The sequence below is a fragment of the Pseudochaenichthys georgianus genome, chromosome 11 (assembly GCF_902827115.2).
Source record: "Pseudochaenichthys georgianus chromosome 11, fPseGeo1.2, whole genome shotgun sequence".
NCBI lineage: Eukaryota > Metazoa > Chordata > Actinopteri > Perciformes > Channichthyidae > Pseudochaenichthys > Pseudochaenichthys georgianus.
The window spans coordinates 30,717,818-30,745,316 of record NC_047513.1 but is presented as its reverse complement, the minus strand read 5'-3'; the positions used below and the strand labels follow the sequence as shown (position 1 = coordinate 30,745,316).

General features: G+C 42.2%; 1 protein-coding gene across 1 annotated transcript; it reads left to right on the top strand.

Moving 5' to 3' along the window:
• On the top strand, positions 1–26,836 carry khdrbs1b (KH domain containing, RNA binding, signal transduction associated 1b). Its single transcript, XM_034093925.2, is given in 12 exon segments — positions 1–322; positions 2,524–2,645; positions 4,487–4,603; positions 4,958–5,104; positions 7,645–7,778; positions 8,635–8,875; positions 10,131–10,198; positions 10,756–10,814; positions 12,191–12,237; positions 12,239–12,380; positions 14,497–14,565; positions 26,770–26,836. Coding segments are annotated over 10 exon segments (1,089 nt in total). The 5' UTR covers positions 1–228; the 3' UTR covers positions 12,299–12,380; positions 14,497–14,565; positions 26,770–26,836.
• The last annotated feature ends 663 nt before the right edge of the window (positions 26,837–27,499 follow it).

Here is a 27,499-nt window from a genome sequence, read left to right as displayed (position 1 = left end):
TTCCCATCCAGAGAGAGCAGCTGAACACACCGAGAGGACCAGCCGGTGCGGGGAACAGACAGAGAGTACCGGACCCTCCGTCGCAGAAACTCCCGGGAGCCACATGCAAAGCTCGGTCTGCACACAGGATACGCGGCACTCCGTAGTTACATAACTGGACTACTTTTTTTTCTATAATTGTTGTGGGTTTTTCACGCTTTTTTTTGTGTTGCACCATCCCCAGCTAAAATGGAGAACGACGAGAAATATCTCCCCGAGCTGCTGGCGGAGAAGGACAGCCTGGACTCGTCTTTTACGCACGCTATGAAACTTTTAAACGCAGGTAAAGTCCTGACATGTGCTGCTAGTTTTTGATTTATTTTTTCCACTATGGGGGGTTTATGCTTTTTTCCCACCACTCACCCAAATAGACGCACACGCGCACGCTGACACTGGACGTGGGTTTAACCGGAACAGTGTAATGAATACGCGCGTGGTGCCTGTAGGAGTTAATTGCATGATAGCTAAAGACTGGACAGTGGAAACAGCCCAAACCACATCACATTTCCGCTTCCTTTTGTGCACCTGCGTGGCTCTGTATTGGTGCTTGTGAGCCCAAACTTAACGCGTGTTGTTGTCGAGGCTCTGTCGTTGCATTATCTGGCAGGTGTGTTGCGCAGCAGCTGATACATGTGCACCAGATACCCTGACAGGGGGTGCTTTGAATCCGGGAGGCGGCGGTGGTGGTGGCCCGATACCGGAGACAGAGACCTTCAGGTGCCGCTGATGAAGTGTCCTTGAGCAGGAGTCTGCAGCCTTGGCAGCTCCGGGGCTGGAGAGGGATGCCCCCTATTCATATATTCTGCATACATTTTTAAAGGGACAGCACCGTGCATAATGTGACTCCTTAAGTGCATTAACGAAGTCACATGGTATGATTGATAAATCCGAAATGTATCGAAATCGCGATATCGACAAAAAGCCTTTTTCAAATTGGGCTAAAAATGTGTTAAAACTGAATTTGTATCTAATCATATTTTAAAAATTGAACAAAACCAGTTTGTTTGGCAATCAATCCCTCCAATATTGAGACATATCGCAATATCAGTCAAAAATAATGGCAATAAGTATTTTCTCCAGAGTACCACGAATGCAAGAAATGCACATACGGTCATTATTTGCTATTGAGTGCTGTAGATACACGGTTGAAGCATTGCTTATGATGGGGTCTTTGTGTGAGCTCTCCTACAGATTGAGTGATATTTTCCCTGCACACTGGTTCCGATACGCTGCTCCAGTCATGTGTCTGAGCCCCCTCTCGGGCAGTGGTTAAGGTGTCTTTGTCTAACAGCAGGATGTGCACACTAGTGCTGCATCTCTGAAAGTGAAAGTGAGAGCGATGCAGGAAGAAGTGTTTCTGCTGTGGGTGCCCACACTGTGACATCTTCTGAGGCTGGGCACATCTGCAGCTGGTGCTCTGAGATGGAGCGGACATGTTTGAACATCGCCGCTCAGGAGATGTCGCGGCCAGGAGTGAGGAGGAGGAGGATGAGATGAAGAGCTGTGAGGGTGCTGGGCGCCACAGGGAAGAGATGGTGGTGTTGGCTTACAGAGTTCAGAATTGGTGCTATCATTTGATTTGTTGAATTGCACTGGCGAGTCTTTTCTCGTCTATTCTTGTTGTATAAGTAATGGGAAATGGTGATGATGATTATAGGGTTGCGCAATAGGAGGAAACATGCAATTATTTGGTTATTTGGGATGTTTTGAAGATATATAACCAATCGATGCGGTTTAGTTCTGCCTTTTCGGCTGCTTGTTGTATTGTTTAAAAGAAAGAAGGACTTTATTTCCCTACATCCTATTGTGGAAAAATACATTTAATTAAACACACAAGGCAAACATGTAACATTTCAAAAGGCTGTATTCTAGCAGTAACTCAAATGTGCAATATCAGTCTTTCTGGAACAGTCCGATGTGCAGATACCACACCATTATGGATGTCTTTGAAGACCTTAACACAAGTCGACAGATCCAAAGGTGTGTTGTGTTTCCGATCAGCAGCAAAACACCCAAGATATTATTTTTTTAATGTTAGACGGTTTGTAGTTTTGCTTGAGCTCAAATGATTGATTGTCAAAGTAGTTCATCTCCATTTAGGGTGTTGACAAGTTCAGAAAAACGTGCTGAATGAAAAACAAACACACTTGTGTTTTATGGAAAGCACCGGGCTTTCTTTAAACTCTGACTGTCGGTCAACATCTGTCCAGCTTTCTCTGTTAAAACCAGGCAGATTAAAAATGATCATTTTTTGGATGTGAATGATACTCAAAACTGAAGTTGAAACATCTATTAAAAGTAACTTGTGTGTCGCAACATCTTTCCAAGTTAGAGTCTAGACACCAAGATGTTGTTTGACCGGCAAACCTCTCAGTCAATACTTACCGAATAACGAAAGTGTGCTCATACATCCTCCTTGTGCTTTGATCCTGTTCTATTGCCTGAACACTTTGTCTGAAACGATGCCTCTCCCATCCTTTCTAGAAATTGATAGGCTCCAGAAAGACGAGACTAAAAAGGAGGCGGACGACTACATGGACCTTTTCACAACAAAGAACATCAAACTTAAGGAACGAGTGCTCATACCTGTCAAACAGTACCCGAAGGTGAGCCTGTCTTTCTTCTTCTTCGTCTCTTTTCACCGTGAACCTTTTGATTTAATTTATCCTGACGTCAGGTTTCAATTACACAAAGCCACGGGGTTACTGTGGAGTCTGAAAGTACTCCTCCGAACCTTGATCTCTAAGCTGCAGAGAATAATTACCGCCGATTCTGGCGTGTTTTAAAATATCATCAAAAGGATCAAAATGTTATTATCGCTATGGATAGCGATTGTCTTGCCTGCTGTGTGCAGGAGATTGGAACCCGTGGACATGTTTTAATTCAGTGTGAAATCTTACTTCACTTCACCCTCGTGAGGTGTATTGATTCATATATCATTTTATCTATATCTCTCACTTCTGACTATAATGATTTGTGCGCGATGGTTTATGTTGTTGTTGAAGTCCAGCTGCAACTGACCATTATTTTCAATGTATTTATTAATCTGCTGATCGTTTTCTCAATTGATTATTGGTCAATACATGTCATAAATCAAAAGGGATGTCTTAAGGCAGGGGTGTCAAACGTAAGGCCCGGGGGCCAAATCCCGCCCGTGACTTCATTTTCTGCGGCCCCACAAGAGCTCTGAAAGAATATAATATCGTTTATTATACGGTTACATGCCGATTTACAGAAGCACGTTGCCCTATAAACTACATGTCCCACAATGCATCTCAAATATGATTTTTTCTTCAGAATGTTCCTTTTTTTTCTTCAGAATTTCACTTTTTTTTACATTTTCATTTTTCCCCCCAGAATTTGGCTTAAAAAATAATAGTTTTGTGACATTCTCACTGAAGAGACTTCCAATGATTTCCCCTAGACTTCTGCTTTCAGACGTAGTTAATTATGAAGTTATTACCCGATCTGATAATGTTCCAATGCAGAGGCAATAATGTCATATCATACATACGTTTATATTAAATATTTACATATGTATATATATATACGCTTAAAGTTACAACCGGCCCTTTGAGTGCAACCAAAATGCTGATGTGTCCCGTGATGAAATTGAGTTTGACACCCCTGTCTTAAGGCATTCCAAAATATTCAGTTTAATGTAATACAAAGCAGAAAAATTGGAGTTTTTCATATTTGAGAGGCTGATAACCGCATTCTCTGCACGAAAAACGACTTTAATGATGAACTAATTATCAAAATAGTTGGCTATTAATTTTCTGTAGATTAATTTGTTTTGTTTAATTTGATTGCTAGTTGCTTGATGCTTCTTCTGCATGTTGTAGAATGTATTTGCATGATTTTAAGTGACCTATATGTCGATATTGTGGCTGTCTAAATCCTGTTGTATACTTTTGACTATTCGTCGTACTTTTTGAAGTACAAAAGTTGACATTTCTACCCGACGTGAAGCACAATAGGAGGCATAGACGCTGCTTCGTCTCCAGCCTCAGATCAATACGCTGTCGGTGTCTGGTCTGTGCGCTAAGACAGCCTTCTGATCTCCCGAAGCCCGGCTTAGTTTGACGGGCTTAGTCTGAGTCGGAACATCAGTCCAGTGTCAGGAGAGACAAAGCTCATGAGTGGTTTCAGATTACTTTCACAACTCCAGGAGGAATCGCTTCCTTAAAGGCAGCTCTTTTGCTAATTGTGGCTCACATGTGCACACGTTAAAGAGTTTCTTTAAAGATGAAACCGGCAGGGTTTCAGTTCTTGGATGAATGTAGTGAATAGCGAGGGACAGTGCTGCAGCCTTCAGGGATCCGGTGACTCTTCGACTTCAAGCTGCAGCGGGAGCAACACGCCGCCCTGACACTTCACTCAGGCGTTGAACTCACCACTGCTTCGACTGTCAGGCTCATCTCTCCCTGCTTTGTTTTGCCATTAGTTCAACTTCGTGGGGAAGATTCTGGGACCTCAGGGCAACACGATCAAACGTCTGCAGGAAGAGACCGGGGCCAAGATCTCGGTGCTGGGCAAAGGATCCATGAGAGACAAATCCAAGGTAGTGCACTTTCCTAAACACACACACACACACACATCTGGTGCTACACACTTGTACCTGGAGCCATAACACATCTGGCCTGTAGTTCAGAGCGATGGCAGGCAGATGGTTTCAACTGGCAGAGCCAACATGAACGTAAAGCCAAGGGCATTCACACTCTGCACATCTGGGGTCTTCAGGAACTCCAGTTAAAACACTTTTCTTCCGCTTTGATGCAATTATTAATCCACACAAAGGAAGGGAACGCCACCTGTGCTCGATGCCCTCTGACGCCGCCGATGAGATGGGACTACTCCTTGCATAATTCATTTGACTTGGCTGCTCTGACTCTGATGTGATGTTGTCTGGTTTCAGGAGGAGGGGCTGAGGAAAGCCGGCGAGCCCAAATACTCCCACCTGTCCTTGGAGCTGCACGTGTTCGTCGAGGTGTTCGCCCCCGTGCCCGAGGCCTACCTGCGCATGGCCCACGCCATGGAGGAGGTCAAGAAGTTCCTGTTTCCGGTGAGTGCCTCTCTGCTGTGGTGCTGTGCTCGTGTCTTGCTTTCTGGTGACGTTCTGGTAGCTGCTGCATCGAACACATATTCCTTTCAATTCATTACACTGCCTATAATGTATTTAATTCATCATGTAGACCAGGGGTGTCAAACTCAATTTCATCACGGGCCACATCAGCATTTTGGTTGCACTCAAAGGGCCGGTTGTAACTTTAAGAGTATATATATATACATATGTAAATATTTAATATAAACGTATGTATGATATGACATTATTGCCTCTGCATTGGAACATTATCAGATCGGGTAATAACTTCATAATTAACTACGTCTGAAAGCAGAAGTCTAGGGGAAATCATTGGAAGTCTCTTCAGTGAGAATGTCACAAAACTATTATTTTGTAAGCCAAATTCTGGGGGAAAATTGAAAATGTAAAAAAAAGGAACATTCTAAAAAAAAGAAAGTCAGATTCTGAAAAAAAAAATCATATTTGAGATGCATTGTGGGACATGTAGTTTATGGGCAACGTGCTTCTGTAAATCGGCATGTAACCGTATAATAAACGATATTATATTCTTTCAGAGCTCTTGTGGGGCCGCAGAAAATGAAGTCGCGTGCCGGATTTGGCCCCGGGCCTTGCGTTTGACACCCCTGATGTAGACTGTACAATGTCAACAATATTGACTCACTCCCAACACAAGTTAATAAACGCTAATGTGCTGAAATTAGTCCGACAAAGCTTTAATATTCTAAAGATATAAATCAAAGCGTATCTTTGCCTTTATGAAAAGTGTACTGGCAAAAATGGCTAAAGATGTGGTTAATTCAATGCCAAATTATTCAATCAAGTAATTAGTGGGTTTTCCATTTAGCCCTACGATTAAACTTATTATAAATGTAACCTGCAGTGCCGATAGATTCATGATGAACTATTTGGTTTATCAAATATTAAATATTAATTATAAATGGAAAAGAATGCCTGAAAAATTGCAATTTAAGGCGCCCTATTGTGCTTTTTGCTCTCTTGTAGTGTGTCATCAGTTTTTGTGCCTGAAACGCCTCCATTGGACTCCTTTGTTTACTTCTGGAACAGAGTGACATCACTATGTAACACTTATGCTGCTATTGGTTACCCCTCCAACACATTGTCCATGATAGGCTAAGGGGCGGGATATCTCTAAGCGGTTGACCGATCACAACACCGCCGGCCAGCTAACCAATCAGAGCAGACTCTGGTTTCAGACGGAGGGGCTGCAGCACAGGCAGTATGAGAACAATTAAACCAAATTAGATTTGTGTTTGTTTGTGTTAACGACACTGTACCTCCAATAGAAGACCAGCTCAACAGGAGGCATCTTGTTGGCAGGGTTCCTCCTGTCCGTCCATCACTGAGTCTCATTCCTCCGGGAGCGAGGACACTCAGCGCGGAGATGTAAGTTTCCCAGACAGATCCGTGGTGTATTTCACCCGGCGCGGCCTACGCTTATTTTATCCGTTTTGTGCGGAGAGAGTCTTGATCCCGGGCCAACGAAGCCTGGCTGAAGCCCACCGTGCTCTGCCGACGGCTCCAGCCAAAGCAGGACAAGTTCTTTTTTAATTAGAGGGTGCTTTCGGAGGAATAGGCACTACAAAGCCGTCCCTGCAGAAGCTGTCGTGAACACTTAAAGCCATAATCTGTCAGGTTTGACGTCCTTCATTTGAAACCAGGCCATATGTGAATAAAACTGGCTGCCGATGTAAACGCTTGATGCTGTGTGAAGCACATTGACAGTTTCTTTTTATCTTGTCTACTTAATGCCATATATGAAGGAACTCGATGACTCTGAACACCTCGATGGGTAAAGTGTCACCTTGCAGTCTCACTGATGAATATCCGAGTCGCTGCTGTTTGCTTAGGCTGCAGATCAATGTAAAGTCCGCGCTTCGTATTCTCTTCCTTTTCGCTGTCGTTAGAGCTCGGTCACAATTTCAGGGACTGATTTCTGGGAAATTATAAATTCAATCCCGGTGCGATCGCTCTCCGAAGCAGTGTTGGATTGTGTTACTGGATCTGTGTCGCGCAGACGGACCGCTTCGTTAATTCCCCCCCAGTTATCGTTTTTTTGCAGATGATAATAAATTGATGCAATCTCACCAGGCCTGTCAAGAAGTGCAGGGAGAACATATTTACATTTTGTGCATGATGGAGTGGCTCAGGAGTGTGGATGGATGCTTTCCAAACCCCCACATCCACTAAAACCCCCCTGCCGCCCCCCTTCTCTTTCACACTGAGTCACTGGCACTGAGACTTTCTCCTCCACTCGCTCTGTTAGCCATTAGGGGGGGGGGGGGGGTTGTGTTTAGTTGTGTTGTGTTTCGCTCTTTTATTCATCGCTCGTTCTTCCACACTGCCTCCCTTTCGTGCTTTTTCATTCCACTTCTCCCATGTCATGTGGCCTTAGTTCCTAACCCTCTCTCTCTGTCTGCTTTCTTCGTGTGTGTGTGTGTGTGTGTGTGTGTGTGTGTGTGTGTGTGTGTGTGTGTGTGTGTGTGTTAATGTGTGTGCAGGATATGATGGATGATATCTGCCAAGAGCAGTTCCTGGAGATGGGCTACCTGAACGGAGGCCAGGATCACGGGGCCAGAGGCAGAGGGGGCCCTCCGGTCAGGGGCCGCGGACTCCCCCCTGGTGGAGCACACAGGTGAGACACACACACACACACACACACACACACACACACACACACACACACACACACACACACACACACACACACACACACACACACACACACAGAAACGCCGGTTTTCTCATATATCAAGGTTTTGCTTGATATGCTCCTTTAACACGTTCTTTTTCTGAAACGGTGACATCTTAGAGCGTGTTACGAGGATTTCATAAAGGTTTCATGAAGTCTGTCCAGGTCTACATGTTTCCTAAATTCTGTAGTATTCCTTCAAGTAGAGGAACATATTTTTACCATCATGTGATTAACATCCATTTGCATGTTCGTAAGGTAAATAATGGGGCTGGAGCTCAGAGGTTAGCTTAGCTTAGCATGAATAGTGAAAACGGAGGGAAAGGGTTGCCTGAGTCTTTCAAACATCAACTGGCAACACCTTTTTATGAAGGTCACCGATGAAAGGACCAGTTTGAGGAATTCAGAGGGATGAAATTGAACACAATGTTTATTAGTGTTTATTATTTGACTACTTTATATACCTGAAGTTAAGATTGCTATTTTTGTTAGCTTGAGCACTAAATGGCACCGTTCTGTACAGGTCTACATATTCCCTAGATCCTGAAGTATTCCTTAAAGGAGAGGAACATAGGGCGGTGGTGGCGAAGTCCATAGGGACTTGGCTCAGCAACTGGAAGGTCACCAGTTCAAGTCCCTGAAAGACCAAGTGCTACCGAGGTGTCCCTGAGCAAGGCCGTACATAATGGCAGCCCACTGCTCCCAACACTAGACCGTTTCGTACTACTTCTGTACTACGTAATGACAATAAGTTGAATCTTCATCTTCAAATCATTTACCTCGGTGTTCTGCTCTCCAGGGGTCGGGGGATGCCCCCTCGTGGAGCTCCTGCCAGGGGAGGAGTACCTCGAGGCGGCCCACCCAGAGGTGGAGCAGTGAGGGGGGTCCCATCGGGGCGAGGAGGACCCCCAGCAGCACCCTCCAGAGGAGCACCAGCACCCCGAGCCAGACCCCCAGCTGCAGGACCCCCCCACAGGATGGCACACCCACCCCCCCACCAGCACACCCCCACTGCAGCCTCTGAGGGCTACGAGGAATATGTAAGTAACTTTGTTTATTGGGTTTCAACAGCATACAGTTATTCTATCAGAGCATCAAAAGTAGGTAAACAAATCTTCACTTTATAGAAAAATAAAGTGTTTTGGATATATGTTAATGTCCTTACAGTAGCATGATTATAAGATGTATTATTATGGCCTGGTGATTTGTAAAAGAAATACAGATATCGAGAAATGTTTTTGGAAGTAATTGATTTGTTTTTAATCATATATCTCATTATAATTGAAGAATACATTACAATGATTATGGTGTGAGAGGATCTTTACAAGACAAAGATATTTTATTAAGTCCAAAAACCACCAAACTTATTTCAGAATAAGATGTACTCATATTTCGCCTGTAACAAACAGTGCCTTGAGATTTGAATGTTGTCAAAACTGGGATTTTGATTACATCTGAATTAATTGTGCTGCCTTAATTATCATACAGACAAGTTAAGATATCTTGTATTTATTTTTATTTAACCAGATAAAAAAAGCATTGAGATAAAATCTAATTTTCAATGCTGACCTGGCCAAGAAGGCAGCAACGTTATACATTATTACACATAACACAGACATGTTAAATACAGAGAACACAACTAAGAAAACAAAAGACGAAAGCAGTCACTACATTAGGACTGTAAGAAAGGCACTACTTATTACTGCAAGAGCAGCTGGTGGTAAGGACCTCAGACAACTTCAATTTAAAACATGCTATTGAGACAAGTGCCCTCAGTTTGAGGCGTGATTGAAGGTCATTCCAAGACCAAGGACCATCATAAAAAAGACCTTCCTCCAGCCTCAGTCCGCACGACAGGAACCTGGACCCGTATCCAGGCTCTGGATCTGAGGTTGTAAGAGTCACAAACTGGGGCAAATCTGGCACATATGTACAGTGGAAGCTTTCCTAAAATGGCTTTATGCATTCATAAAAACCAGTGCTGCATCCTACGCATACTAAGTGATCTGTTAACTTGAAGAAATAAAAGGACGCATGGGGGATAGAAAGTGCGACAGGCAGAAGGAGAGTTTCCTGTAGAGAAATATGTAATCCTCTCCATCACGGTGTCCTCTGAATAAGATTGTTCTTGGCTCTGAATTGCTCGTCCGTCAAAACAGAAATAAGTGATTTGGGATGCTCGAGACAGGAGGGGGGGCTTGTTTGTGTTGGTGTAGTTCTTTGGGGGCATCTTGACATCCGTGATTCATGAAGAAGCCTCTCCCTAAACCTCGCTCTTGTTTCCTCCCTCTCCAGGGCTACGATGAGAGCTACACAGACACGGCCTACGAGTCATACGACAGCTACTACAGTCAGCCGCAGGCGTGAGTGAATCACCGTCTCTTTGCTCCTCGCCTGCTTCCCACCGAGCGCACACACACATCGCCTGCTTCCCACCGAGCGCACACACACATCGCCTGCTTCCCACCGAGCGCACACACACATCGCCTGCTTCCCACCGAGCGCACACACACATCGCCTGCTTCCCACCGAGCGCACACACACATCGCCTGCTTCCCACCGAGCGCACACACACATCGCCTGCTTCCCACCGAGCGCACACACACATCGCCTGCTTCTCACCGAGCGCACACACACATTGCCTGCTTCCCGCCGAGCGCACACACACATCGCCTGCTTCTCACGGAGCGCACACACACATCGCCTGCTCGGCACAAATTCGGCGCTGCTTCTTGTTTCATGGTTTCGGATAGCGAGGTTATTTAGGAGAAGCTGCTCCACGCCACAGAGCCGAGCTTTGATGTTATTCGTGGAAGCCAATTATCATCCCCCTAGACATTTCACTCAGCAGATACTTCATGTTGTTCAAGATTAAAAGTGATGTTTTCCCTTCTCATCTCTGCCTGTTTTTGACCATCAGAGAGCCAGAGTATTATGACTACGGACACGGAGAGACCACAGAGTCGTACGAGTCGTATGGTGAGGAAAACCCTTATTCTCTGTCAACAAAGATGACCCAATTTATACTGTGAATATAAAAATGTGCATACAAATAAAACAAAAACATTTTTAACTAGATGTTTTATTTCTATTTTATTCGTACTTTCACATATAGTATTTGATTGATTTTCAGATTTCCTTGATTTAGGTGTACATTTAATTCGTACCTTATCTGACATATTTCAGCAGGACTTAACATTTTATTGATACATAATAATCCAAAATCATGTCAGATTTCAAAGTAAGAGCCATTTACCGTACTTTTCGGACTATAAACCGCGATTTTTCCCCCCCATTTTTTGTGTACAGCTAACGGCCACTAGGGAACCTCCTACATCTATGGATTTTACAGGTGAAATTAACCACCTTTAACTCTATGGGCTCTAGGACCGGTCCGCGCCCGCCACCTTTAAGGGGCGGGCTCCAGCAGGAAAAGCTGGAGGCCGGAAAAGAGTGAGACAGGTAGCGCGCCAAAGTAAAAGTGGAACCGAGAGACAGAACGAGAGCAAGACAGACGGACAATTTAGCTGCTGCGGCTTATATGCAGGTGCGCTTTATAGTCCGAAAAGTACGGTACTCATCAAAGGTACCTTTTATAACACAAGCAATATTTCTTGGTGAGAAACACTGTCTTTAAACAAATCCTGAAGCGGTTTGTCCATATTGATTTGGATTATGACGATTGGTGCAATAATGACAGCTGGTAGATGTGACGCTAATTTGAATGTACATACCGCTGCTGGATCACTTAACCTATAGCAATGCGTTTGTTTGTTTGTTTGGTTATAGTTTTTATGATGGAAAATCTGAATCTAAAGAACCAGTAAGCTAAAAGAAGCATTCTGCATCCAAACATCTGTGTGTTTTGGGAGTAATGAAAAGTAGAAATATTGAAATGAGGGTATTCAAATGTTCACTCACTCAGTAATGAAACTATTATACCAAAACAAAGCCACGTATCAAATCACATTTGTCCCAGCGTGCTTTACAGATCAACAAACATGCAATACATTGTACTTTTATATTTTATTCCATTCTATTTCAATGTAAATACTGCTTTATTTAATTTTTTATTTTCCTATATTTATCTATTATAATTTTTTTAATGTTAAAATATTTCGCTATCTGTGTTTTTTTGTTGTTGTTTAACTTTTATGTATGCACCACGACACCAAGTCAAATTCCTCGTACGAGTCAACCTACCTGGTAATAAACCTGTTTCTGGTTCTAAAAGATTCAATAAAACAACTTAATACAAACTGGAGTGAATGTGCTGCGTGTCATCCCCCTAAGGTAGATTAGATATCCTCCATCTTGTCTTGTTGTAAACGTCTTTTTTTCTTCGTCCTCTCCAGGCCAGGATGACTGGAACGGGACCCAGCGAGCACCCACAGGGAAGGCCCCCCCCCCCCTCCAGAGGTGCCAAGACGCCTTACCGGGAGCACCCGTACCGACAGTACTGAAGCGGACGCGCCGACCTTAACGCGTCGCCATGACTACCGCCTGTCTCCCACGGCAGCTCTCGCTTTAAGCAGCCCGACAAAAGTAATTGTTCGTTTTGTCTTTGGTTTGGTCTTTCTCCCCGCACTGGACTTTATACGAGAGCGCACATTTGGGAACTGAAAATCGGAACTGGTTTTTTGAGATTTGACCTTCCTCCCCCCTCCCTATTTCGTCGCACAAACCCAACACTTAACCCCCAACCCACCCCCACCCTACCTTTCGCCACCGATCCCTCCAACAAACCAATCTTGCAGACGGTCAGAGGGGAGAAGTTGGCGTCCTCTTTTTTATTTACTTCTTTTTAATTTTGCTGTGTTTTTTTTTCTTCCTCTGACCCTTTTTAACCCCCCCCCCCCTTCTGGCTTTGTTTGCACTGTTGATATTTAATTTTTCTTAACTGTTTGGGAGTAAGTAGTAATTTCTAGTGGAATAAATGGCTCATTATCAACTTGTAAAAGAAATACATTTTAATTGTTTTAAATACAAATAATCTGTTGAGGGTCAGTTGCAGATTCCCATTTAGGCTACATTTCAAAATTCTGTTAATATAGCCGAATAAAAGACCTTTTAAACTCTGAATGATGTAATATAGACGCAACAAATAAATCCTAAATTAAGTGAAGGTTAAAGAATCGATGTTAATGGAATTCATTCTTGATGATGGTTTGTTTTTAAATAGTCCTAAAACGTTGTCCATTTAGACTTTAGGCAGCAATATTTGTCATTGTACGTAGAGTTTTGAAATATAGCCCTAATAGACACTGTTGAGATGGACTGTCCTCATATCCTCAATTTGTTAATACATGTTACAAATTAATTTTAAGACTCTGAAGACAAAATGTGTTCAATAAAAAACGGTTCAGGTCTTCATTTTGTGATCGGGTCCTCTATAAACTGCATGCACAAAGTAAACAAGGAAGGATTGGGACACAAATCTCCACATGGGTCTTCTCTTCCTAAAGAGAAGGGATCCTGCAGCTCAATCCGAACTCTTGTACATATTTTAAAACATCCTAACTGTACTTATTCTGCCACTAGTATCTGTACCCTCTCCATAAAATGCATTATGCTACATGTGTAAGCTTGCCTAAATAGGTTACTAAATCTGTCCAAAAGATGTTTTGCAGCAGTTTGTCAATAAAGCTTAGTTTGTTTTTTATGAAACTTAACTTGCCTTATTTGTTTCCTGTCCTAGTAAAATTCTGAAATGGCCTTTTTTTAAACAACCTCCAGCCGACAGATGTAGGTGTTTTCATTTGTTTCTCCTTCAAAAGCGCATTTTAAATCTAAATGAATGTATTGACGTCTGAAGACTTTAACCCTACTAAATGATGTCTTGATTGATTATCAAAAGAGCACAACTTATTCTTTCTCTCTCTTTCTATACTTTTTAAAAAGGACCCAGAGGTAAGACCTCTAAAATAACCTGGATAGCTTCCTAATGTGTATAGAGTTCTAAAGCATTGAATGCCTGGGTATGTATAAGACTTTTTCAATCCTCTTACCTGTGGTCGTAACCGTTAATGAGAATTGCTTTTATAGCATCTGAAAATTAACTGAATTCAAACCACCATTCAGGTCTAGGCTTCATGTCATGAAAGACGCTGGCGCGATGGCTACTTTAGTACAGAGTAATGGCAGTGCAATGGAGAGGATGGGTATAACCTAGAGAACTCCACTGTAAAGGTAACCTAACCCTAAATGTTTAATTTCGTAGTGTGTTTATCCATTGACATAAACTTGCTGGTAAATGCGTAGTTTCTTAAAATATCATTTCAGTCATGGCAACAAAAAAGACTCGCCTCACAAAAAGTAAGAAAACCGTAAATTCCAATATCATTACAGTAGTGGATTTTATGTACCAAAATAACTATTCTGTGTACTAACAAAATACATTAGTGTAAATGCAACTCTTGCTAAAATGAACAAAGCCAAATCTATGTCAATCTCTTCTGTACAGTTGAGCTGCTGTTACTTTTTTAATTTGCTGTGTAAAAGTTGCTTGCTGTAATATTTAAAAGGTTTCTGCCTGTATCTAAAAGAGAGAAAGCTTGAGTTGCATGAGCATATCTTCTCCTGTAGACATTGCATGATCTGTCTCTAGTTTCTCCCACTGTTTTTAGACGGGGTATTGACTTTGGGTTTGTCCTTCCTTCAGGCACAGCTATCGGACACTGAGCGCCCGGAGACTGACAGTCTGCTGAAGTGAGAACCAAAAGAGCCTCAGGTTGGTCCGCCGCCGCCGCATTGTTTCCACTTTTAAAGAACCACACTCCTGCTTTTCGCACACTTTACTCCTTTCCAGTTCCCGTGCAGCGAGTCTTAAAGATTGATTTGTCTACCTTCCGGGCAGCGTTAGTGTCCGTTCAAGTTTGTACAATATGAAGCCACTCGCATGACGTGTAATCCATCACAGTGCACGAGTGGATGGTTATTTTTGCAAAACTTAATTGCCTTTGTAGAAAGCAGAACTTGTTTTGGGTTCTCTCCTGGTCAAAACAGTCATGGACTCTCAGTCAGGAGGTTTTTTGAAGACATAGTTTCACATTTAAGGAACTACGCTACTAGTACTTTTGCATTCATGTGGAAAAAGTAAGCCTGGCTCTATTCAGGTGTATATCAGTATGTAGTGTCTCTACTTTAAAGAGTCCTCTACTGCTGATGTTCAGGTGTATATCAGTATGTAGCGTCTCTACTTTAAAGAGTCCTCTCCTGCTGATGTTCAGGTGTATATCAGTATGTAGTGTCTCTACTTTAAAGAGTCCTCTCCTGCTGATGTTCAGGTGTATATCAGTATGTAGCGTCTCTACTTTAAAGAGTCCTCTCCTGCTGATGTTCAGGTGTATATCAGTATGTAGTGTCTCTACTTTAAAGAGTCCTCTCCTGCTGATGTTCAGGTGTATATCAGTATGTAGTGTCTCTACTTTAAAGAGTCCTCTCCTGCTGATGTTCAGGTGTATATCAGTATGTAGTGTCTCTACTTTAAAGAGTCCTCTCCTGCTGATGTTCAGGTGTATATCAGTATGTAGTGTCTCTACTTTAAAGAGTCCTCTCCTGCTGATGTTCAGGTGTATATCAGTATGTAGTGTCTCTACTTTAAAGAGTCCTCTCCTGCTGATGTTCAGGTGTATATCAGTATGTAGTGTCTCTACTTTAAAGAGTCCTCTTCTGCTGATGTTCCGGTGTATATCAGTATGTAGTGTCTCTACTTTAAAGAGTTCTCTCCTGCTGATGTTCAGGTGTATATCAGTATGTAGTGTCTTTACTTTAAAGAGTCCTCTCCTGCTGATGTTCAGGTGTATATCAGTATGTAGTGTCTCTACTTTAAAGAGTCCTCTCCTGCTGATGTTCAGGTGTATATCAGTATGTGGTGTCTCTACTTTAAAGAGTCCTCTCCTGCTGATGTTCAGGTGTATATCAGTATGTAGTGTCTCTACTTTAAAGAGTCCTCTCCTGCTGATGTTCAGGTGTATATCAGTATGTAGTGTCTCTACTTTAAAGAGTCCTCTCCTGCTGATGTTCAGGTGTATATAAGTATGTATTGTCTCTACTTTAAAGAGTGCTCTCCTGCTGATGTTCAGGTGTATATCAGTATGTAGTGTCTCTACTTTAAAGAGTCCTCTCCTGCTGATGTTCAGGTGTATATCAGTATGTATTGTCTCTACTTTAAAGAGTCCTCTCCTGCTGATGTTCAGGTGTATATCAGTATGTAGCGTCTCTACTTTAAAGAGTCCTCTACTGCTGATGTTCAGGTGTATATCAGTGTGTAGTGTCTCTACTTTAAAGAGTCCTCTCCTGCTGATGTTCAGGTGTATATCAGTATGTAGTGTCTCTACTTTAAAGAGTCCTCTCCTGCTGATGTTCAGGTGTATATCAGTATGTAGTGTCTCTACTTTAAAGAGTCCTCTCCTGCTGATGTTCAGGTGTATATAAGTATGTATTGTCTCTACTTTAAAGAGTGCTCTCCTGCTGATGTTCAGGTGTATATCAGTATGTAGTGTCTCTACTTTAAAGAGTCCTCTCCTGCTGATGTTCAGGTGTATATCAGTATGTATTGTCTCTACTTTAAAGAGTCCTCTCCTGCTGATGTTCAGGTGTATATCAGTATGTAGCGTCTCTACTTTAAAGAGTCCTCTACTGCTGATGTTCAGGTGTATATCAGTGTGTAGTGTCTCTACTTTAAAGAGTCCTCTCCTGCTGATGTTCAGGTGTATATCAGTGTGTAGTGTCTCTACTTTAAAGAGTCCTCTCCTGCTGATGTTCAGGTGTATATCAGTATGTAGTGTCTCTACTTTAAAGAGTCCTCTCCTGCTGATGTTCAGGTGTATATCAGTATGTAGTGTCTCTACTTTAAAGAGTCCTCTCCTGCTGATGTTCAGGTGTATATCAGTATGTAGTGTCTCTACTTTAAAGAGTCCTCTCCTGCTGATGTTCAGGTGTATATCAGTATGTAGCGTCTCTACTTTAAAGAGTCCTCTCCTGCTGATGTTCAGGTGTATATCAGTATGTAGTGTCTCTACTTTAAAGAGTCCTCTCCTGCTGATGTTCAGGTGTATATCAGTATGTAGTGTCTCTACTTTAAAGAGTCCTCTCCTGCTGATGTTCAGGTGTATATCAGTATGTAGTGTCTCTACTTTAAAGAGTCCTCTTCTGCTGATGTTCCGGTGTATATCAGTATGTAGTGTCTCTACTTTAAAGAGTTCTCTCCTGCTGATGTTCAGGTGTATATCAGTATGTAGTGTCTTTACTTTAAAGAGTCCTCTCCTGCTGATGTTCAGGTGTATATCAGTATGTAGTGTCTCTACTTTAAAGAGTCCTCTCCTGCTGATGTTCAGGTGTATATCAGTATGTGGTGTCTCTACTTTAAAGAGTCCTCTCCTGCTGATGTTCAGGTGTATATCAGTATGTAGTGTCTCTACTTTAAAGAGTCCTCTCCTGCTGATGTTCAGGTGTATATCAGTATGTAGTGTCTCTACTTTAAAGAGTCCTCTCCTGCTGATGTTCAGGTGTATATAAGTATGTATTGTCTCTACTTTAAAGAGTGCTCTCCTGCTGATGTTCAGGTGTATATCAGTATGTAGTGTCTCTACTTTAAAGAGTCCTCTCCTGCTGATGTTCAGGTGTATATCAGTATGTATTGTCTCTACTTTAAAGAGTCCTCTCCTGCTGATGTTCAGGTGTATATCAGTATGTAGCGTCTCTACTTTAAAGAGTCCTCTACTGCTGATGTTCAGGTGTATATCAGTGTGTAGTGTCTCTACTTTAAAGAGTCCTCTCCTGCTGATGTTCAGGTGTATATCAGTATGTAGTGTCTCTACTTTAAAGAGTCCTCTCCTGCTGATGTTCAGGTGTATATCAGTATGTAGTGTCTCTACTTTAAAGAGTCCTCTCCTGCTGATGTTCAGGTGTATATCAGTATGTAGTGTCTCTACTTTAAAGAGTCCTCTCCTGCTGATGTTCAGGTGTATATCAGTATGTAGTGTCTCAACCATAGGCGGCGCGTGAGGCTCAGGTTTGAGAAGGCTAAATAACTTTTTTTACCTGACGCTGCCCGCCTCCGGCGTCTATAGAGAAGAGATCAACTCAGTGAAAGCACCGCCTGCTGACCAATCAGAGCTCAGTGTGCGGGGTTTAAATCTATCAAGTCATATTACAGGATAAAGGAAATACAGTTTAAACTGCAGTAGCCTGCAGAGAAGACGCCGACGTGTCGCACTTATCATTCATATCACATCATCAATCAGATCATCGATCATATAATATCATAATATAGCATATATTTCCTTATCTGAGTCAGCTTCTCCAGCCGTATCTGGCCGTGCAACACTTAGGCTACATTGTCACACATACTGTACGCAGAAGTATTATTTTAAGCAACACATTAAGTTGACGAAACACTCACATGTAATTAAAGTCAGATCCACTCGTGTCTTAGACGGGCAGTGATATCATAAACCTGCTGTGCGCATTGATTCAAACACTGTAGTTTATTTATTTTCTAACCAGTTGTTCTGTGTTCTCCTCGCAGCAGCTCTGTGGCTTGTATCCTGGATTATATGTTTAAGTCATGGATGTTTAAAGTTCATATTTGTCTAATATTAGTTTACTTTTCATTAATGAAGTATGACGCTTGTCCCTGTTTGTGATTGGTCAAATGTAGCTAACCCCGCCCCTTTCACGTGAACGCGCTCTCAGCTGGAGAGAGAAACCCTGGCTTGATTTACCGAGTTGATACCAGCGTCGTAGGACCCCTTAGCGCAGGGGTCTCCAACCTTTCTTCATCCGAGAGCTACTTGCATCACATCGCTTACATTTATTCACAGAGCCCTCATCAGTTGAATTAAGCTATTCTTTTGTACACGTGTGAAATTGCAATACCTAAAGCTTATCACAAATCTTAACTTCACATCAAGGTCCAAGAAAACGAACATGTCTCACATATTATCATGGCCCACATAGTGAGTACATCACTGAGAATTCACATAAATGTCCTTAATCACCACCTGACAAGCTACGGCACTTATGGTCAAATAAGTGCATTCCCTCTTTGTTACAGTCAGTGAGATGAATGGCGCTGCATGGAGTCCACCAGAGGTGTGCTGGAGTGTACCCACTTAGGTTCACTCTAATAGTCGTTTAATTGTTCAGTCAGTCTTGTTCTGTATTTAGATTTCATTCATGTCAGAAAAAGCTGCTTCAAAAAGGTCTGTAGAACAGAACCAAATACAGCAGACGTGTTCAGTGCTGCTCGGTGAATGTTCTTATAGTTTTCTGGGTCGACAAGGCTCCAGAAATGTTCTGAGTTTTGCTGAGACTTCAGCTGAACATGATTTTGGAGATTTATAACCTCCACCTCCACAGGATTGACACTGAACAGTTCAGCCATCTTTTTATTCTTCTTCTTCGTCTTGCCATTAAATTATAAACCATAATAAATCAATTGTATATGTCTAGCCTCCCTATATCTGTGTGTGAATTTGCTCCATCCTCAAAAACAAAAAACTAATACTTCTGCAGTCGAGCTGCAGCTTCTCGCAACGGTCTTCTGTTAAAAAAGGGAGTAAATACAACAGCATTATAAAAACAAAAATAGTGCATGTGGGTGCACACTTATTCTCTGTCTTACTGTTACATGAATCCCATGAATGTATGGGATTAAGTTAGCTTCATCATATCGCAATCAGTGATTAAGTGAATAATAAAGTAGGCTTGTTTGAGACACATTGCGGCTCGCCTCGAAAGTAGACGAGAGTAGCCGATCGCAGCCGGGGGAGGTGTCAAAAAGCTCGTCTTAAGTCGGACAGCTCGGACTCGGAGTCGGCTTGACTGGCTGGGTTTGCAATGGCGGAAATTGCGTTGGCGTTTTTCGTTGCAGATGAAGTGGATGCAATAGAAATGCTCCTCCCTCTTAATGTTTGCAAACTGATAGGTGGACAGGCTACAAATAATCAGTCCCTTCAGATCCGCACACATGAAGCTTCATGAGCATGAATTGAACAGACCTGCTGCTGTGTTAATTCTTTAGCTGCCGCTTTAAGCTTTATGATGTGTACAACATGGATGTAATTTGATTTAATCTTGCCATTTTAAATGATGTATTCAATAAATAAGGTTAACCCAAATCATTACATTACAATAGATGTTATTTTAATGATTTGGTTTAACTTAAAGAGAAACTTTATTGTTATTGCACATATTACAGGTACTGAGACAACGAAATGCAGTTTAGCTTCTAACCAGGTGCAACAAGCAGTGAAGTGGAAAGTAATGTACACAATCTACAGAATAACATATAGAATGAATTGAATGATGAATAAACAGTGGGGTATGAATACACTAGATATCAGCCTGTGAGCAGTATGAACAGTGTGTATGAATACACTAGATATCAGCCTGTGAGCAGTATGAACAGTGTGTATGAATACACTGGATATCAGCCTGAGAGCAGTATGAACAGTGTGTATGAATACACTAGATATCAGCCTGTGAGCAGTATGAACAGTGTGTATGAATACACTAGATATCAGCCTGAGAGCAGTATGAACAGTGTGTATGAATACACTAGATATCAGCCTGAGAGCAGTATGAACAGTGTGTATGAATACACTAGATATCAGCCTGAGAGCAGTATGAACAGTGTGTATGAATATGCTAAGATATATAAAGTATGAAAACGGTAAGCAGTATAGTATAAAATATATAGATATTAATTTCATGATGATAAACATTGTGGAACAATGATGAAAAATGGGAATGGATGTGGCGACGTAAAACTGACACAAAACAACAACAAACTTTTGCCAGCCAATGGGAGAGCTTCATCAGCAGCACGTGGTAAAACCCACCAATGAGCGCTCAGCTCGAGATACCAGCGAGCCGTTTCCCATCAAGCATTTCGCTTCCGCAGCTCGTGGTGAGCAACTGCGCCAACTCGCCTCGCCTCGCTCTCAAGGCTGCGGGCGTCTTTGTCCCGCGAGATTTCAAAGTCTCATGTGGGCGAGCCTCCAGAGCAAGTCGGACAAAATGACTAACCATCATGCAACGCGCGAGCAAGACGTTGATCGCAACTGCGCAGGTTTTGCTTGTCTCAAACAAGCCTAGTTTCTTTCGGGTCACGATCAGCCTGTCACTCATTATTTTCATGGAGGGGGCGGGGCTTGGTGGAACGGAGAGGAGACGGTGATCGCGGAAGCTTTCCTCCTGCCTTCACAAACTTTACACACGTATTTATCAACTGAAAATAGCAAGAGGACATTCATACTCTGCAATCCAAGACTTGATTGAATCCACCAAAAACCTGACATGATGATAACGAGTGTTTTTCAAAAAACCTATCCCTCCCTGTGTGTCTGGGCCGCAGCGACAGGGCCTGATTCAGAGCGGGTCATTCTGCTGTTGGTTCTGGTCTGGTGTTGGTGGAGAAGGCAGACTGCTCCGTGTGTGGTGTCGCTGTGCCGCTGTCACGTCTGTTCCTGCCCTGACCTGTTGATCTCTGCGTCACCGGCCAATTTGATATTCGTGTAATTCTAAAATCAAAAAACGTTATTGTCCAGCCGCGGTGGGAAAATCAAGAAGCAACCTTACAACACTATAATCGATAATTGAGTGGCGAGCTACTAAAAAGCTGATCGACGTGTTGGAGAGCCCTGCCTTAGCGAGATCTCGTTTTTTAGGGTTAGTTAAGATAACTCAAACATATCCAGGGTCTGTTGAACTGGCTAAGTGCTAATGTCAAAGACACAAACATTATATTTTTTATTTTACCAGGATGCAGTGACACAAATATTTGGGAAGGCTTAGCCTTCCCTAGCCGACAGTACCCGCCGCCCCTGGTCTCTACTTTAAAGAGTCCTCTCCTGCTGATGTTCAGGTGTACATCAGTATGTAGTGTCTCTACTTTAAAGAGTCCTCTCCTGCTGATGTTCAGGTGTATATCAGTATGTAGTGTCTCTACTTTAAAGAGTCCTCTCCTGCTGATGTTCAGGTTGTACATCAGTATGTAGTGTCTCTACTTTAAAGAGTCCTCTCCTGCTGATATTCAGGTGTACATCAGTATGTAGTGTCTCTACTTTAAAGAGTCCTCTCCTGCTGATGTTCAGGTGTATATCAGTATGTAGTGTCTCTACTTTAAAGAGTCCTCTCCTGCTGATGTTCAGGTGTACATCAGTATGTAGTGTCTCTACTTTAAAGAGTCCTCTCCTGCTGATGTTCAGGTGTATATCAGTATGTAGTGTCTCTACTTTAAAGAGTCCTCTCCTGCTGATGTTCAGGTGTATATCAGTATGTAGTGTCTCTACTTTAAAGAGTCCTCTCCTGCTGATGTTCAGGTGTATATCAGTATGTAGTGTCTCTACTTTAAAGAGTCCTCTCCTGCTGATGTTCAGGTGTATATCAGTATTGTAGTGTCTCTACTTTAAAGAGTCCTCTCCTGCTGATGTTCGGGTGTATATCAGTATGTAGTGTCTCTACTTTAAAGAGTCCTCTCCTGCTGATGTTCGGGTGTATATCAGTATGTAGTGTCTCTACTTTAAAGAGTCCTCTCCTGCTGATGTTCAGGTGTATATCAGTATGTAGTGTCTCTACTTTAAGAGTCCTCTCCTGTTGATGTTCAGGTGTATATCAGTATGTAGTGTCCTCTACTTTAAAGAGTCCTCTCCTGCTGATGTTCAGGTGTATATCAGTATGTAGTGTCTCTACTTTAAAGAGTCCTCTCCTGCTGATGTTCAGGTGTATATCAGTAGTAGTGCCTCTACTTTAAAGAGTCCTCTCCTGCTGATGTTCAGGTGTATATCAGTATGTAGTGTCTCTACTTTAAAGAGTCCTCTCCTGCTGATGTTCAGGTGTATATCAGTATGTAGTGTCTCTACTTTAAAGAGTCCTCTCCTGCTGATGTTGAGGTGTCTATCAGTATGTAGTGCCTCTACTTTAAAGAGTCCTCTCCTGCTGATGTTCAGGTGTATATCAGTATGTAGTGTCTCTACTTTAAAGAGTCCTCTCCTGCTGATGTTCAGGTGTATATCAGTATGTAGTGTCTCTACTTTAAAGAGTCCTCTCCTGCTGATGTTCGGGTGTATATCAGTATGTAGTGTCTCTACTTTAAAGAGTCCTCTCCTGATGATGTTCAGGTGTATATCAGTATGTAGTGTCTCTACTTTAAAGAGTCCTCTCCTGCTGATGTTCAGGTGTATATCAGTATGTAGTGTCTCTACTTTAAAGAGTCCTCTCCTGCTGATGTTGAGGTGTCTATCAGTATGTAGTGCCTCTACTTTAAAGAGTCCTCTCCTGCTGATGTTCAGGTGTATATCAGTATGTAGTGTCTCTACTTTAAAGAGTCCTCTCTGCTGATGTTCAGGTGTATATCAGTATGTAGTGTCTCTACTTTAAAGAGTCCTCTCCTGCTGATGTTCAGGTGTATATCAGTATGTAGTGTCTCTACTTTAAAGAGTCCTCTCCTGCTGATGTTCAGGTGTATATCAGTATGTAGTGTCTCTACATGTCTCCATGCTTTAATGTTCAACAAGCTCTTTATTTTTCTCATACTGCCTGTGCTGCAGCATCTCTTTTCACCCTCTGTCTGAAACCAGAGCCCAGTCTGCTCTGATTGGTTAGCTGGCCATCTCTGTTGTGATTGGTCAACCACTTAGAGATGTCCCGCCCTTCGCCTATCACGTACAATGTATTGGAACTTTAGCCAATAGGAGCGCGAGTGTTCCCATCGCACATCTTTGTCAAAATATCTATCCAATACACCTTCTGTCTATTTAGTCAGTGTTCACACGTGAGTTTGGCACTTTATAGTCAACAACCGGAGGTCAATTGTTACTAAAAAGTGTACATTTTAATTTAAATGCCTGTTCGAGCCCAGATATTAGTTGTCAAATCATAATTGAGTTTCTTTTTATGAGTTGATGTAAAATGTTGGTTTAAATTGGCATCTCATCTTGATCAAAGTTCCCTGAATTGTTGTACATATAATGAATATGATATCGTCTCGTGATTCAACTTGTGATTCACACCCCTGCCTGGCAACTGGTCCGAATCACAAAATAGTCTTGTCACTATTCTCCCTGTTAAACTGTACTTTGTTACCCCTCGCTTTCTGACCATTATGCTAGCTGTTCCTCGTCGTTAAGCTAAGCTAAGCTAACGAGCTACTGGCTGTAGCTTCCTGTTTGCTATACACACATATTTGGGTTCTCAAAAAAATGCCTTTTCAGCTGAAATCACCACTAAAGACGCTTTTAGTCCCGTTTTGCAGCTGACAAAACCCCCCGCTGTGATGGATTAGCCCTCCTGCTGAAATGTGAATTCTACACAATTTGTAGGTAATGGTCTAAAACCTTCAAAACCACTGGTATGGTTCTCTAACTTTTCCCATTTCCCCAAAAGACCATTGAAAGAAAGTTTGCAAGCGTTATGCAGCCGCAGCACGTTGGTGATATTCACAGCGTTTCAGAGGTTGGTTGATTCTGATGATTGCCCGGCTCCTGTCAGTCGCCTCTTGACAGTGCGTCGCTGTGTGGCCTCGCCAGCCTTCAGCGAGTCTGAAGGCTCAGGGAAAGTGACTAATGAGGATCCGTAGCTCAGAGCGCGCTGACAGAAGGAAAACAGGAACGAGAGGACTCGGCTGAAATGGAACGAGCAGCAGCGGAGAGGTGTCGCAGGGATTCTTCTGATGTCGTGCGTGTGCCTTGAAGGCAGGGAGGGAAGTTAAATGAAGCATCCAAAAGTAATGCTCGGAGGTCAACTCTGAGAAACAGAACTGTCGCTGGGATTTCAGTCGAGGGAAGCTGGATAACGAGCTTTTAAAGAACATTCTGAGATGGAAAGGTCACTGACTTGTTTGATGAATGTTTTTCAGCTCGACTGCTGCCAGTTTTCAGACATATCAGAAATAAATGCTTGTTGCTTTGGACATCTTTTCACTTAAGTGCCTTGGTGGAGAATTTGACTATTTAGTAATGAAACGATGTAGAGATTCAAGTCCGGACTTCATGGACATCTTGATTTATGAAAGAAATATGTCCGCTCTTTGGTTTCTCATTGGCTTTCGTGAGTGCTGCCAAATACTCAAAACCACGACCTGTGAGCACACTAGCTGCTGATTGAATCATTAATGCACTTAATCCAAAAGCCTTGCCAGTAATTATGTGTTACTTAACAAAATGCTTTGCTGCTCTCTCTCAAAGAGCTGGCAGGAAAATGACCTTTGAATGATTACAGCCACTGCTCACAAATGGAAAAGAAAACACGACCTCCTATCTGCCGTTAAATGACTTTAAAGTAGACGACGAGTTGTGACCTAAAGGTTAGAAATAAGACGAGTGTAAGGAAAAATGACTGTCCAGACAATTGCCCTTTAGTTTCTAAAACATGAAATGGATGATTTCTAGAAATGAATTAATAGTAGTAGGACCATTATACATTACGATTTCGGCTAGTCTTTTTTAAATACATTGCAGCGCTAACAAAATGTTGTTTATTTAACTTGCTGTCATTTGATTTGTAAGATTGACCTTCCGGCAATTATTTGGCGACATAATAACACACACATGTTAACAGTTGGATTTTACATTTCTTTACATCATAAACATTGAACTGACGTACTCAGACTCTTTACTTAACGAAAGATATAATACTGTGGCCTTGAAATACTCAATTACAATGAAAAGTCCTGAATTTAAATAATAGGTAGCAAAGTACTCAGTTTTCAAATTGGCTTTCAAGCTAGTAACTAAGAGTGTTTTGAAATTGAAGACGTGTAGGAACTTCGCTTAGCCCTCAATGTTTAACGTATCAAAAAAATGGTTCACATAATTTTTTTTCTTAGTATTTCATGACTTTTCTTAATTTAGTGAATTAACACGAAGACCTTTTTTAAATGTCCTGTACGCACTTTGTACCATCGGTGTTCCTTGGGGTCAATTTGACTTTGTTGATTGTGTCGGATGATATTGACGGGACTATTACATCATTGTAAAACAAAACGACCCTCTGCTTTAGTTATTGGTGCTTTAACAACATCAAAAAGATCTTACTTTAACATTTTATTTCAATCAGTGAGATTTTATGGTGATTTATATATTTTTTGATACATAATAGGAATTCTGGATGCATAAAGGGGTCTGTAGGGGGAAGGTTGGGGCGCCAGAGACATACATTTAGGTTAAAATGCGGAATATTATCATTGTCTTGAGTCTTAAACTACTGGGGTTAGATTGACCCCAGTAGTTTAAAGGGTGTAAAGTCAACCTGAGGATAACAGGAGGCTGAAAGCAGCATATCACGTGTTTTATATATGTCAGAAGAAGCTACTAAATATGGGTGATAAATACGTGTTTAGGGGGCGGTGGTGGTGAAGTCGATAGGGACTTGGCTCGGCAACTGGAAGGTCACCAGTTCAAGTCCCGGCAAGTGCTACCGAGGTGTCCCTGAGCAAGGCACCGTTCCCCACACTGCTCCCCGGGCGCCGTTCAAAATGGCAGCACACTGCCTCCTAACACAGGATGGGTCAAATGCAGAGAAACCGTTTCCCCACGGGGATTAATGAAGTATATCTATCATGTTGTAAAAAGTACAATATTTGCCACTGGAATATAGGAACGTAGCATATAATGGAAATACTAAGGAAAAATACATGCGTCTATTCTATCAGGCATATTTTGAAATTGAAACGGTGTAGGAGCTTTACTGAAAGAATAGATATTGTGTGTTTGACTATAGTCTCTCAGATTTATTTTTTTATTACTGATTTTTATTCATTTAATTTCTATGTAAATACTGTTATATTTTACTATACGTTTGTATTATTTGTAATATATTTCAAGTTTACTTTAATGTATTCAAATTCCTCGTATACGTGTCAACCTACCTGGTATTAAACCTGTTTCTGATTCTTCTGATTCTCTCCTGTGACTTCTCTCCTCTGCAGGGAAGAAGTACGGAGCAGCTCAGCATTAAGGAGGTGGTCGGACGAGAGGAGGGGGGGGGGGGGGGTTCTGGTGCCAAATAGTGTCCGAGGAGGAGAGGTGGCTCAGCTGGGAACCCAGAATACCCAGAGACATTTCAAGTGGACTATTTTCTACATTTCCTCTAAGCTGAATGATGTTATATTCTGACAGTGAAGACGCACACTGACGCCAAGCTGCTTCTCCAGACCCCCCTCTCTTCAACAGATGTAATTGTTCCAGTCTAATTCACCATAAAATGAGCACTGCTGTTATAGTACGCTGTGAAATCGTCTTTAATTTCTATTAACTCTTGGATTAGACGTGATGATATTTTCTGCAAGGCAAGCAGAATCGTGTACATTTAATTAGAATTGTTTTACATTCTTGTTGCGTGTTATTTGGTACCCATGCCTTATTGCCGATGCCTGGAGAGAGTGGATCGCTATCTCGCACTCTCACACACACCACCACCTTGGCATAGCACGGCCTGTCCAAGCCCTGAGGATATGAAATGCTAATGTACTCACATGTAGCCTCTCCGCAAATGTGCAACACTTTCAAAATCATCGCTGGCCTGCTCTCAGCGTCAGCATCTATTTATGATAATAGAGCGAGATTCGGAGAGCTGCGTGTGAGAAAGGGCGGAGGGTGAACACAGACATTACTAACCACCCTCCATCCATCCATCATGTTCTGTTGATTTGATTCCCT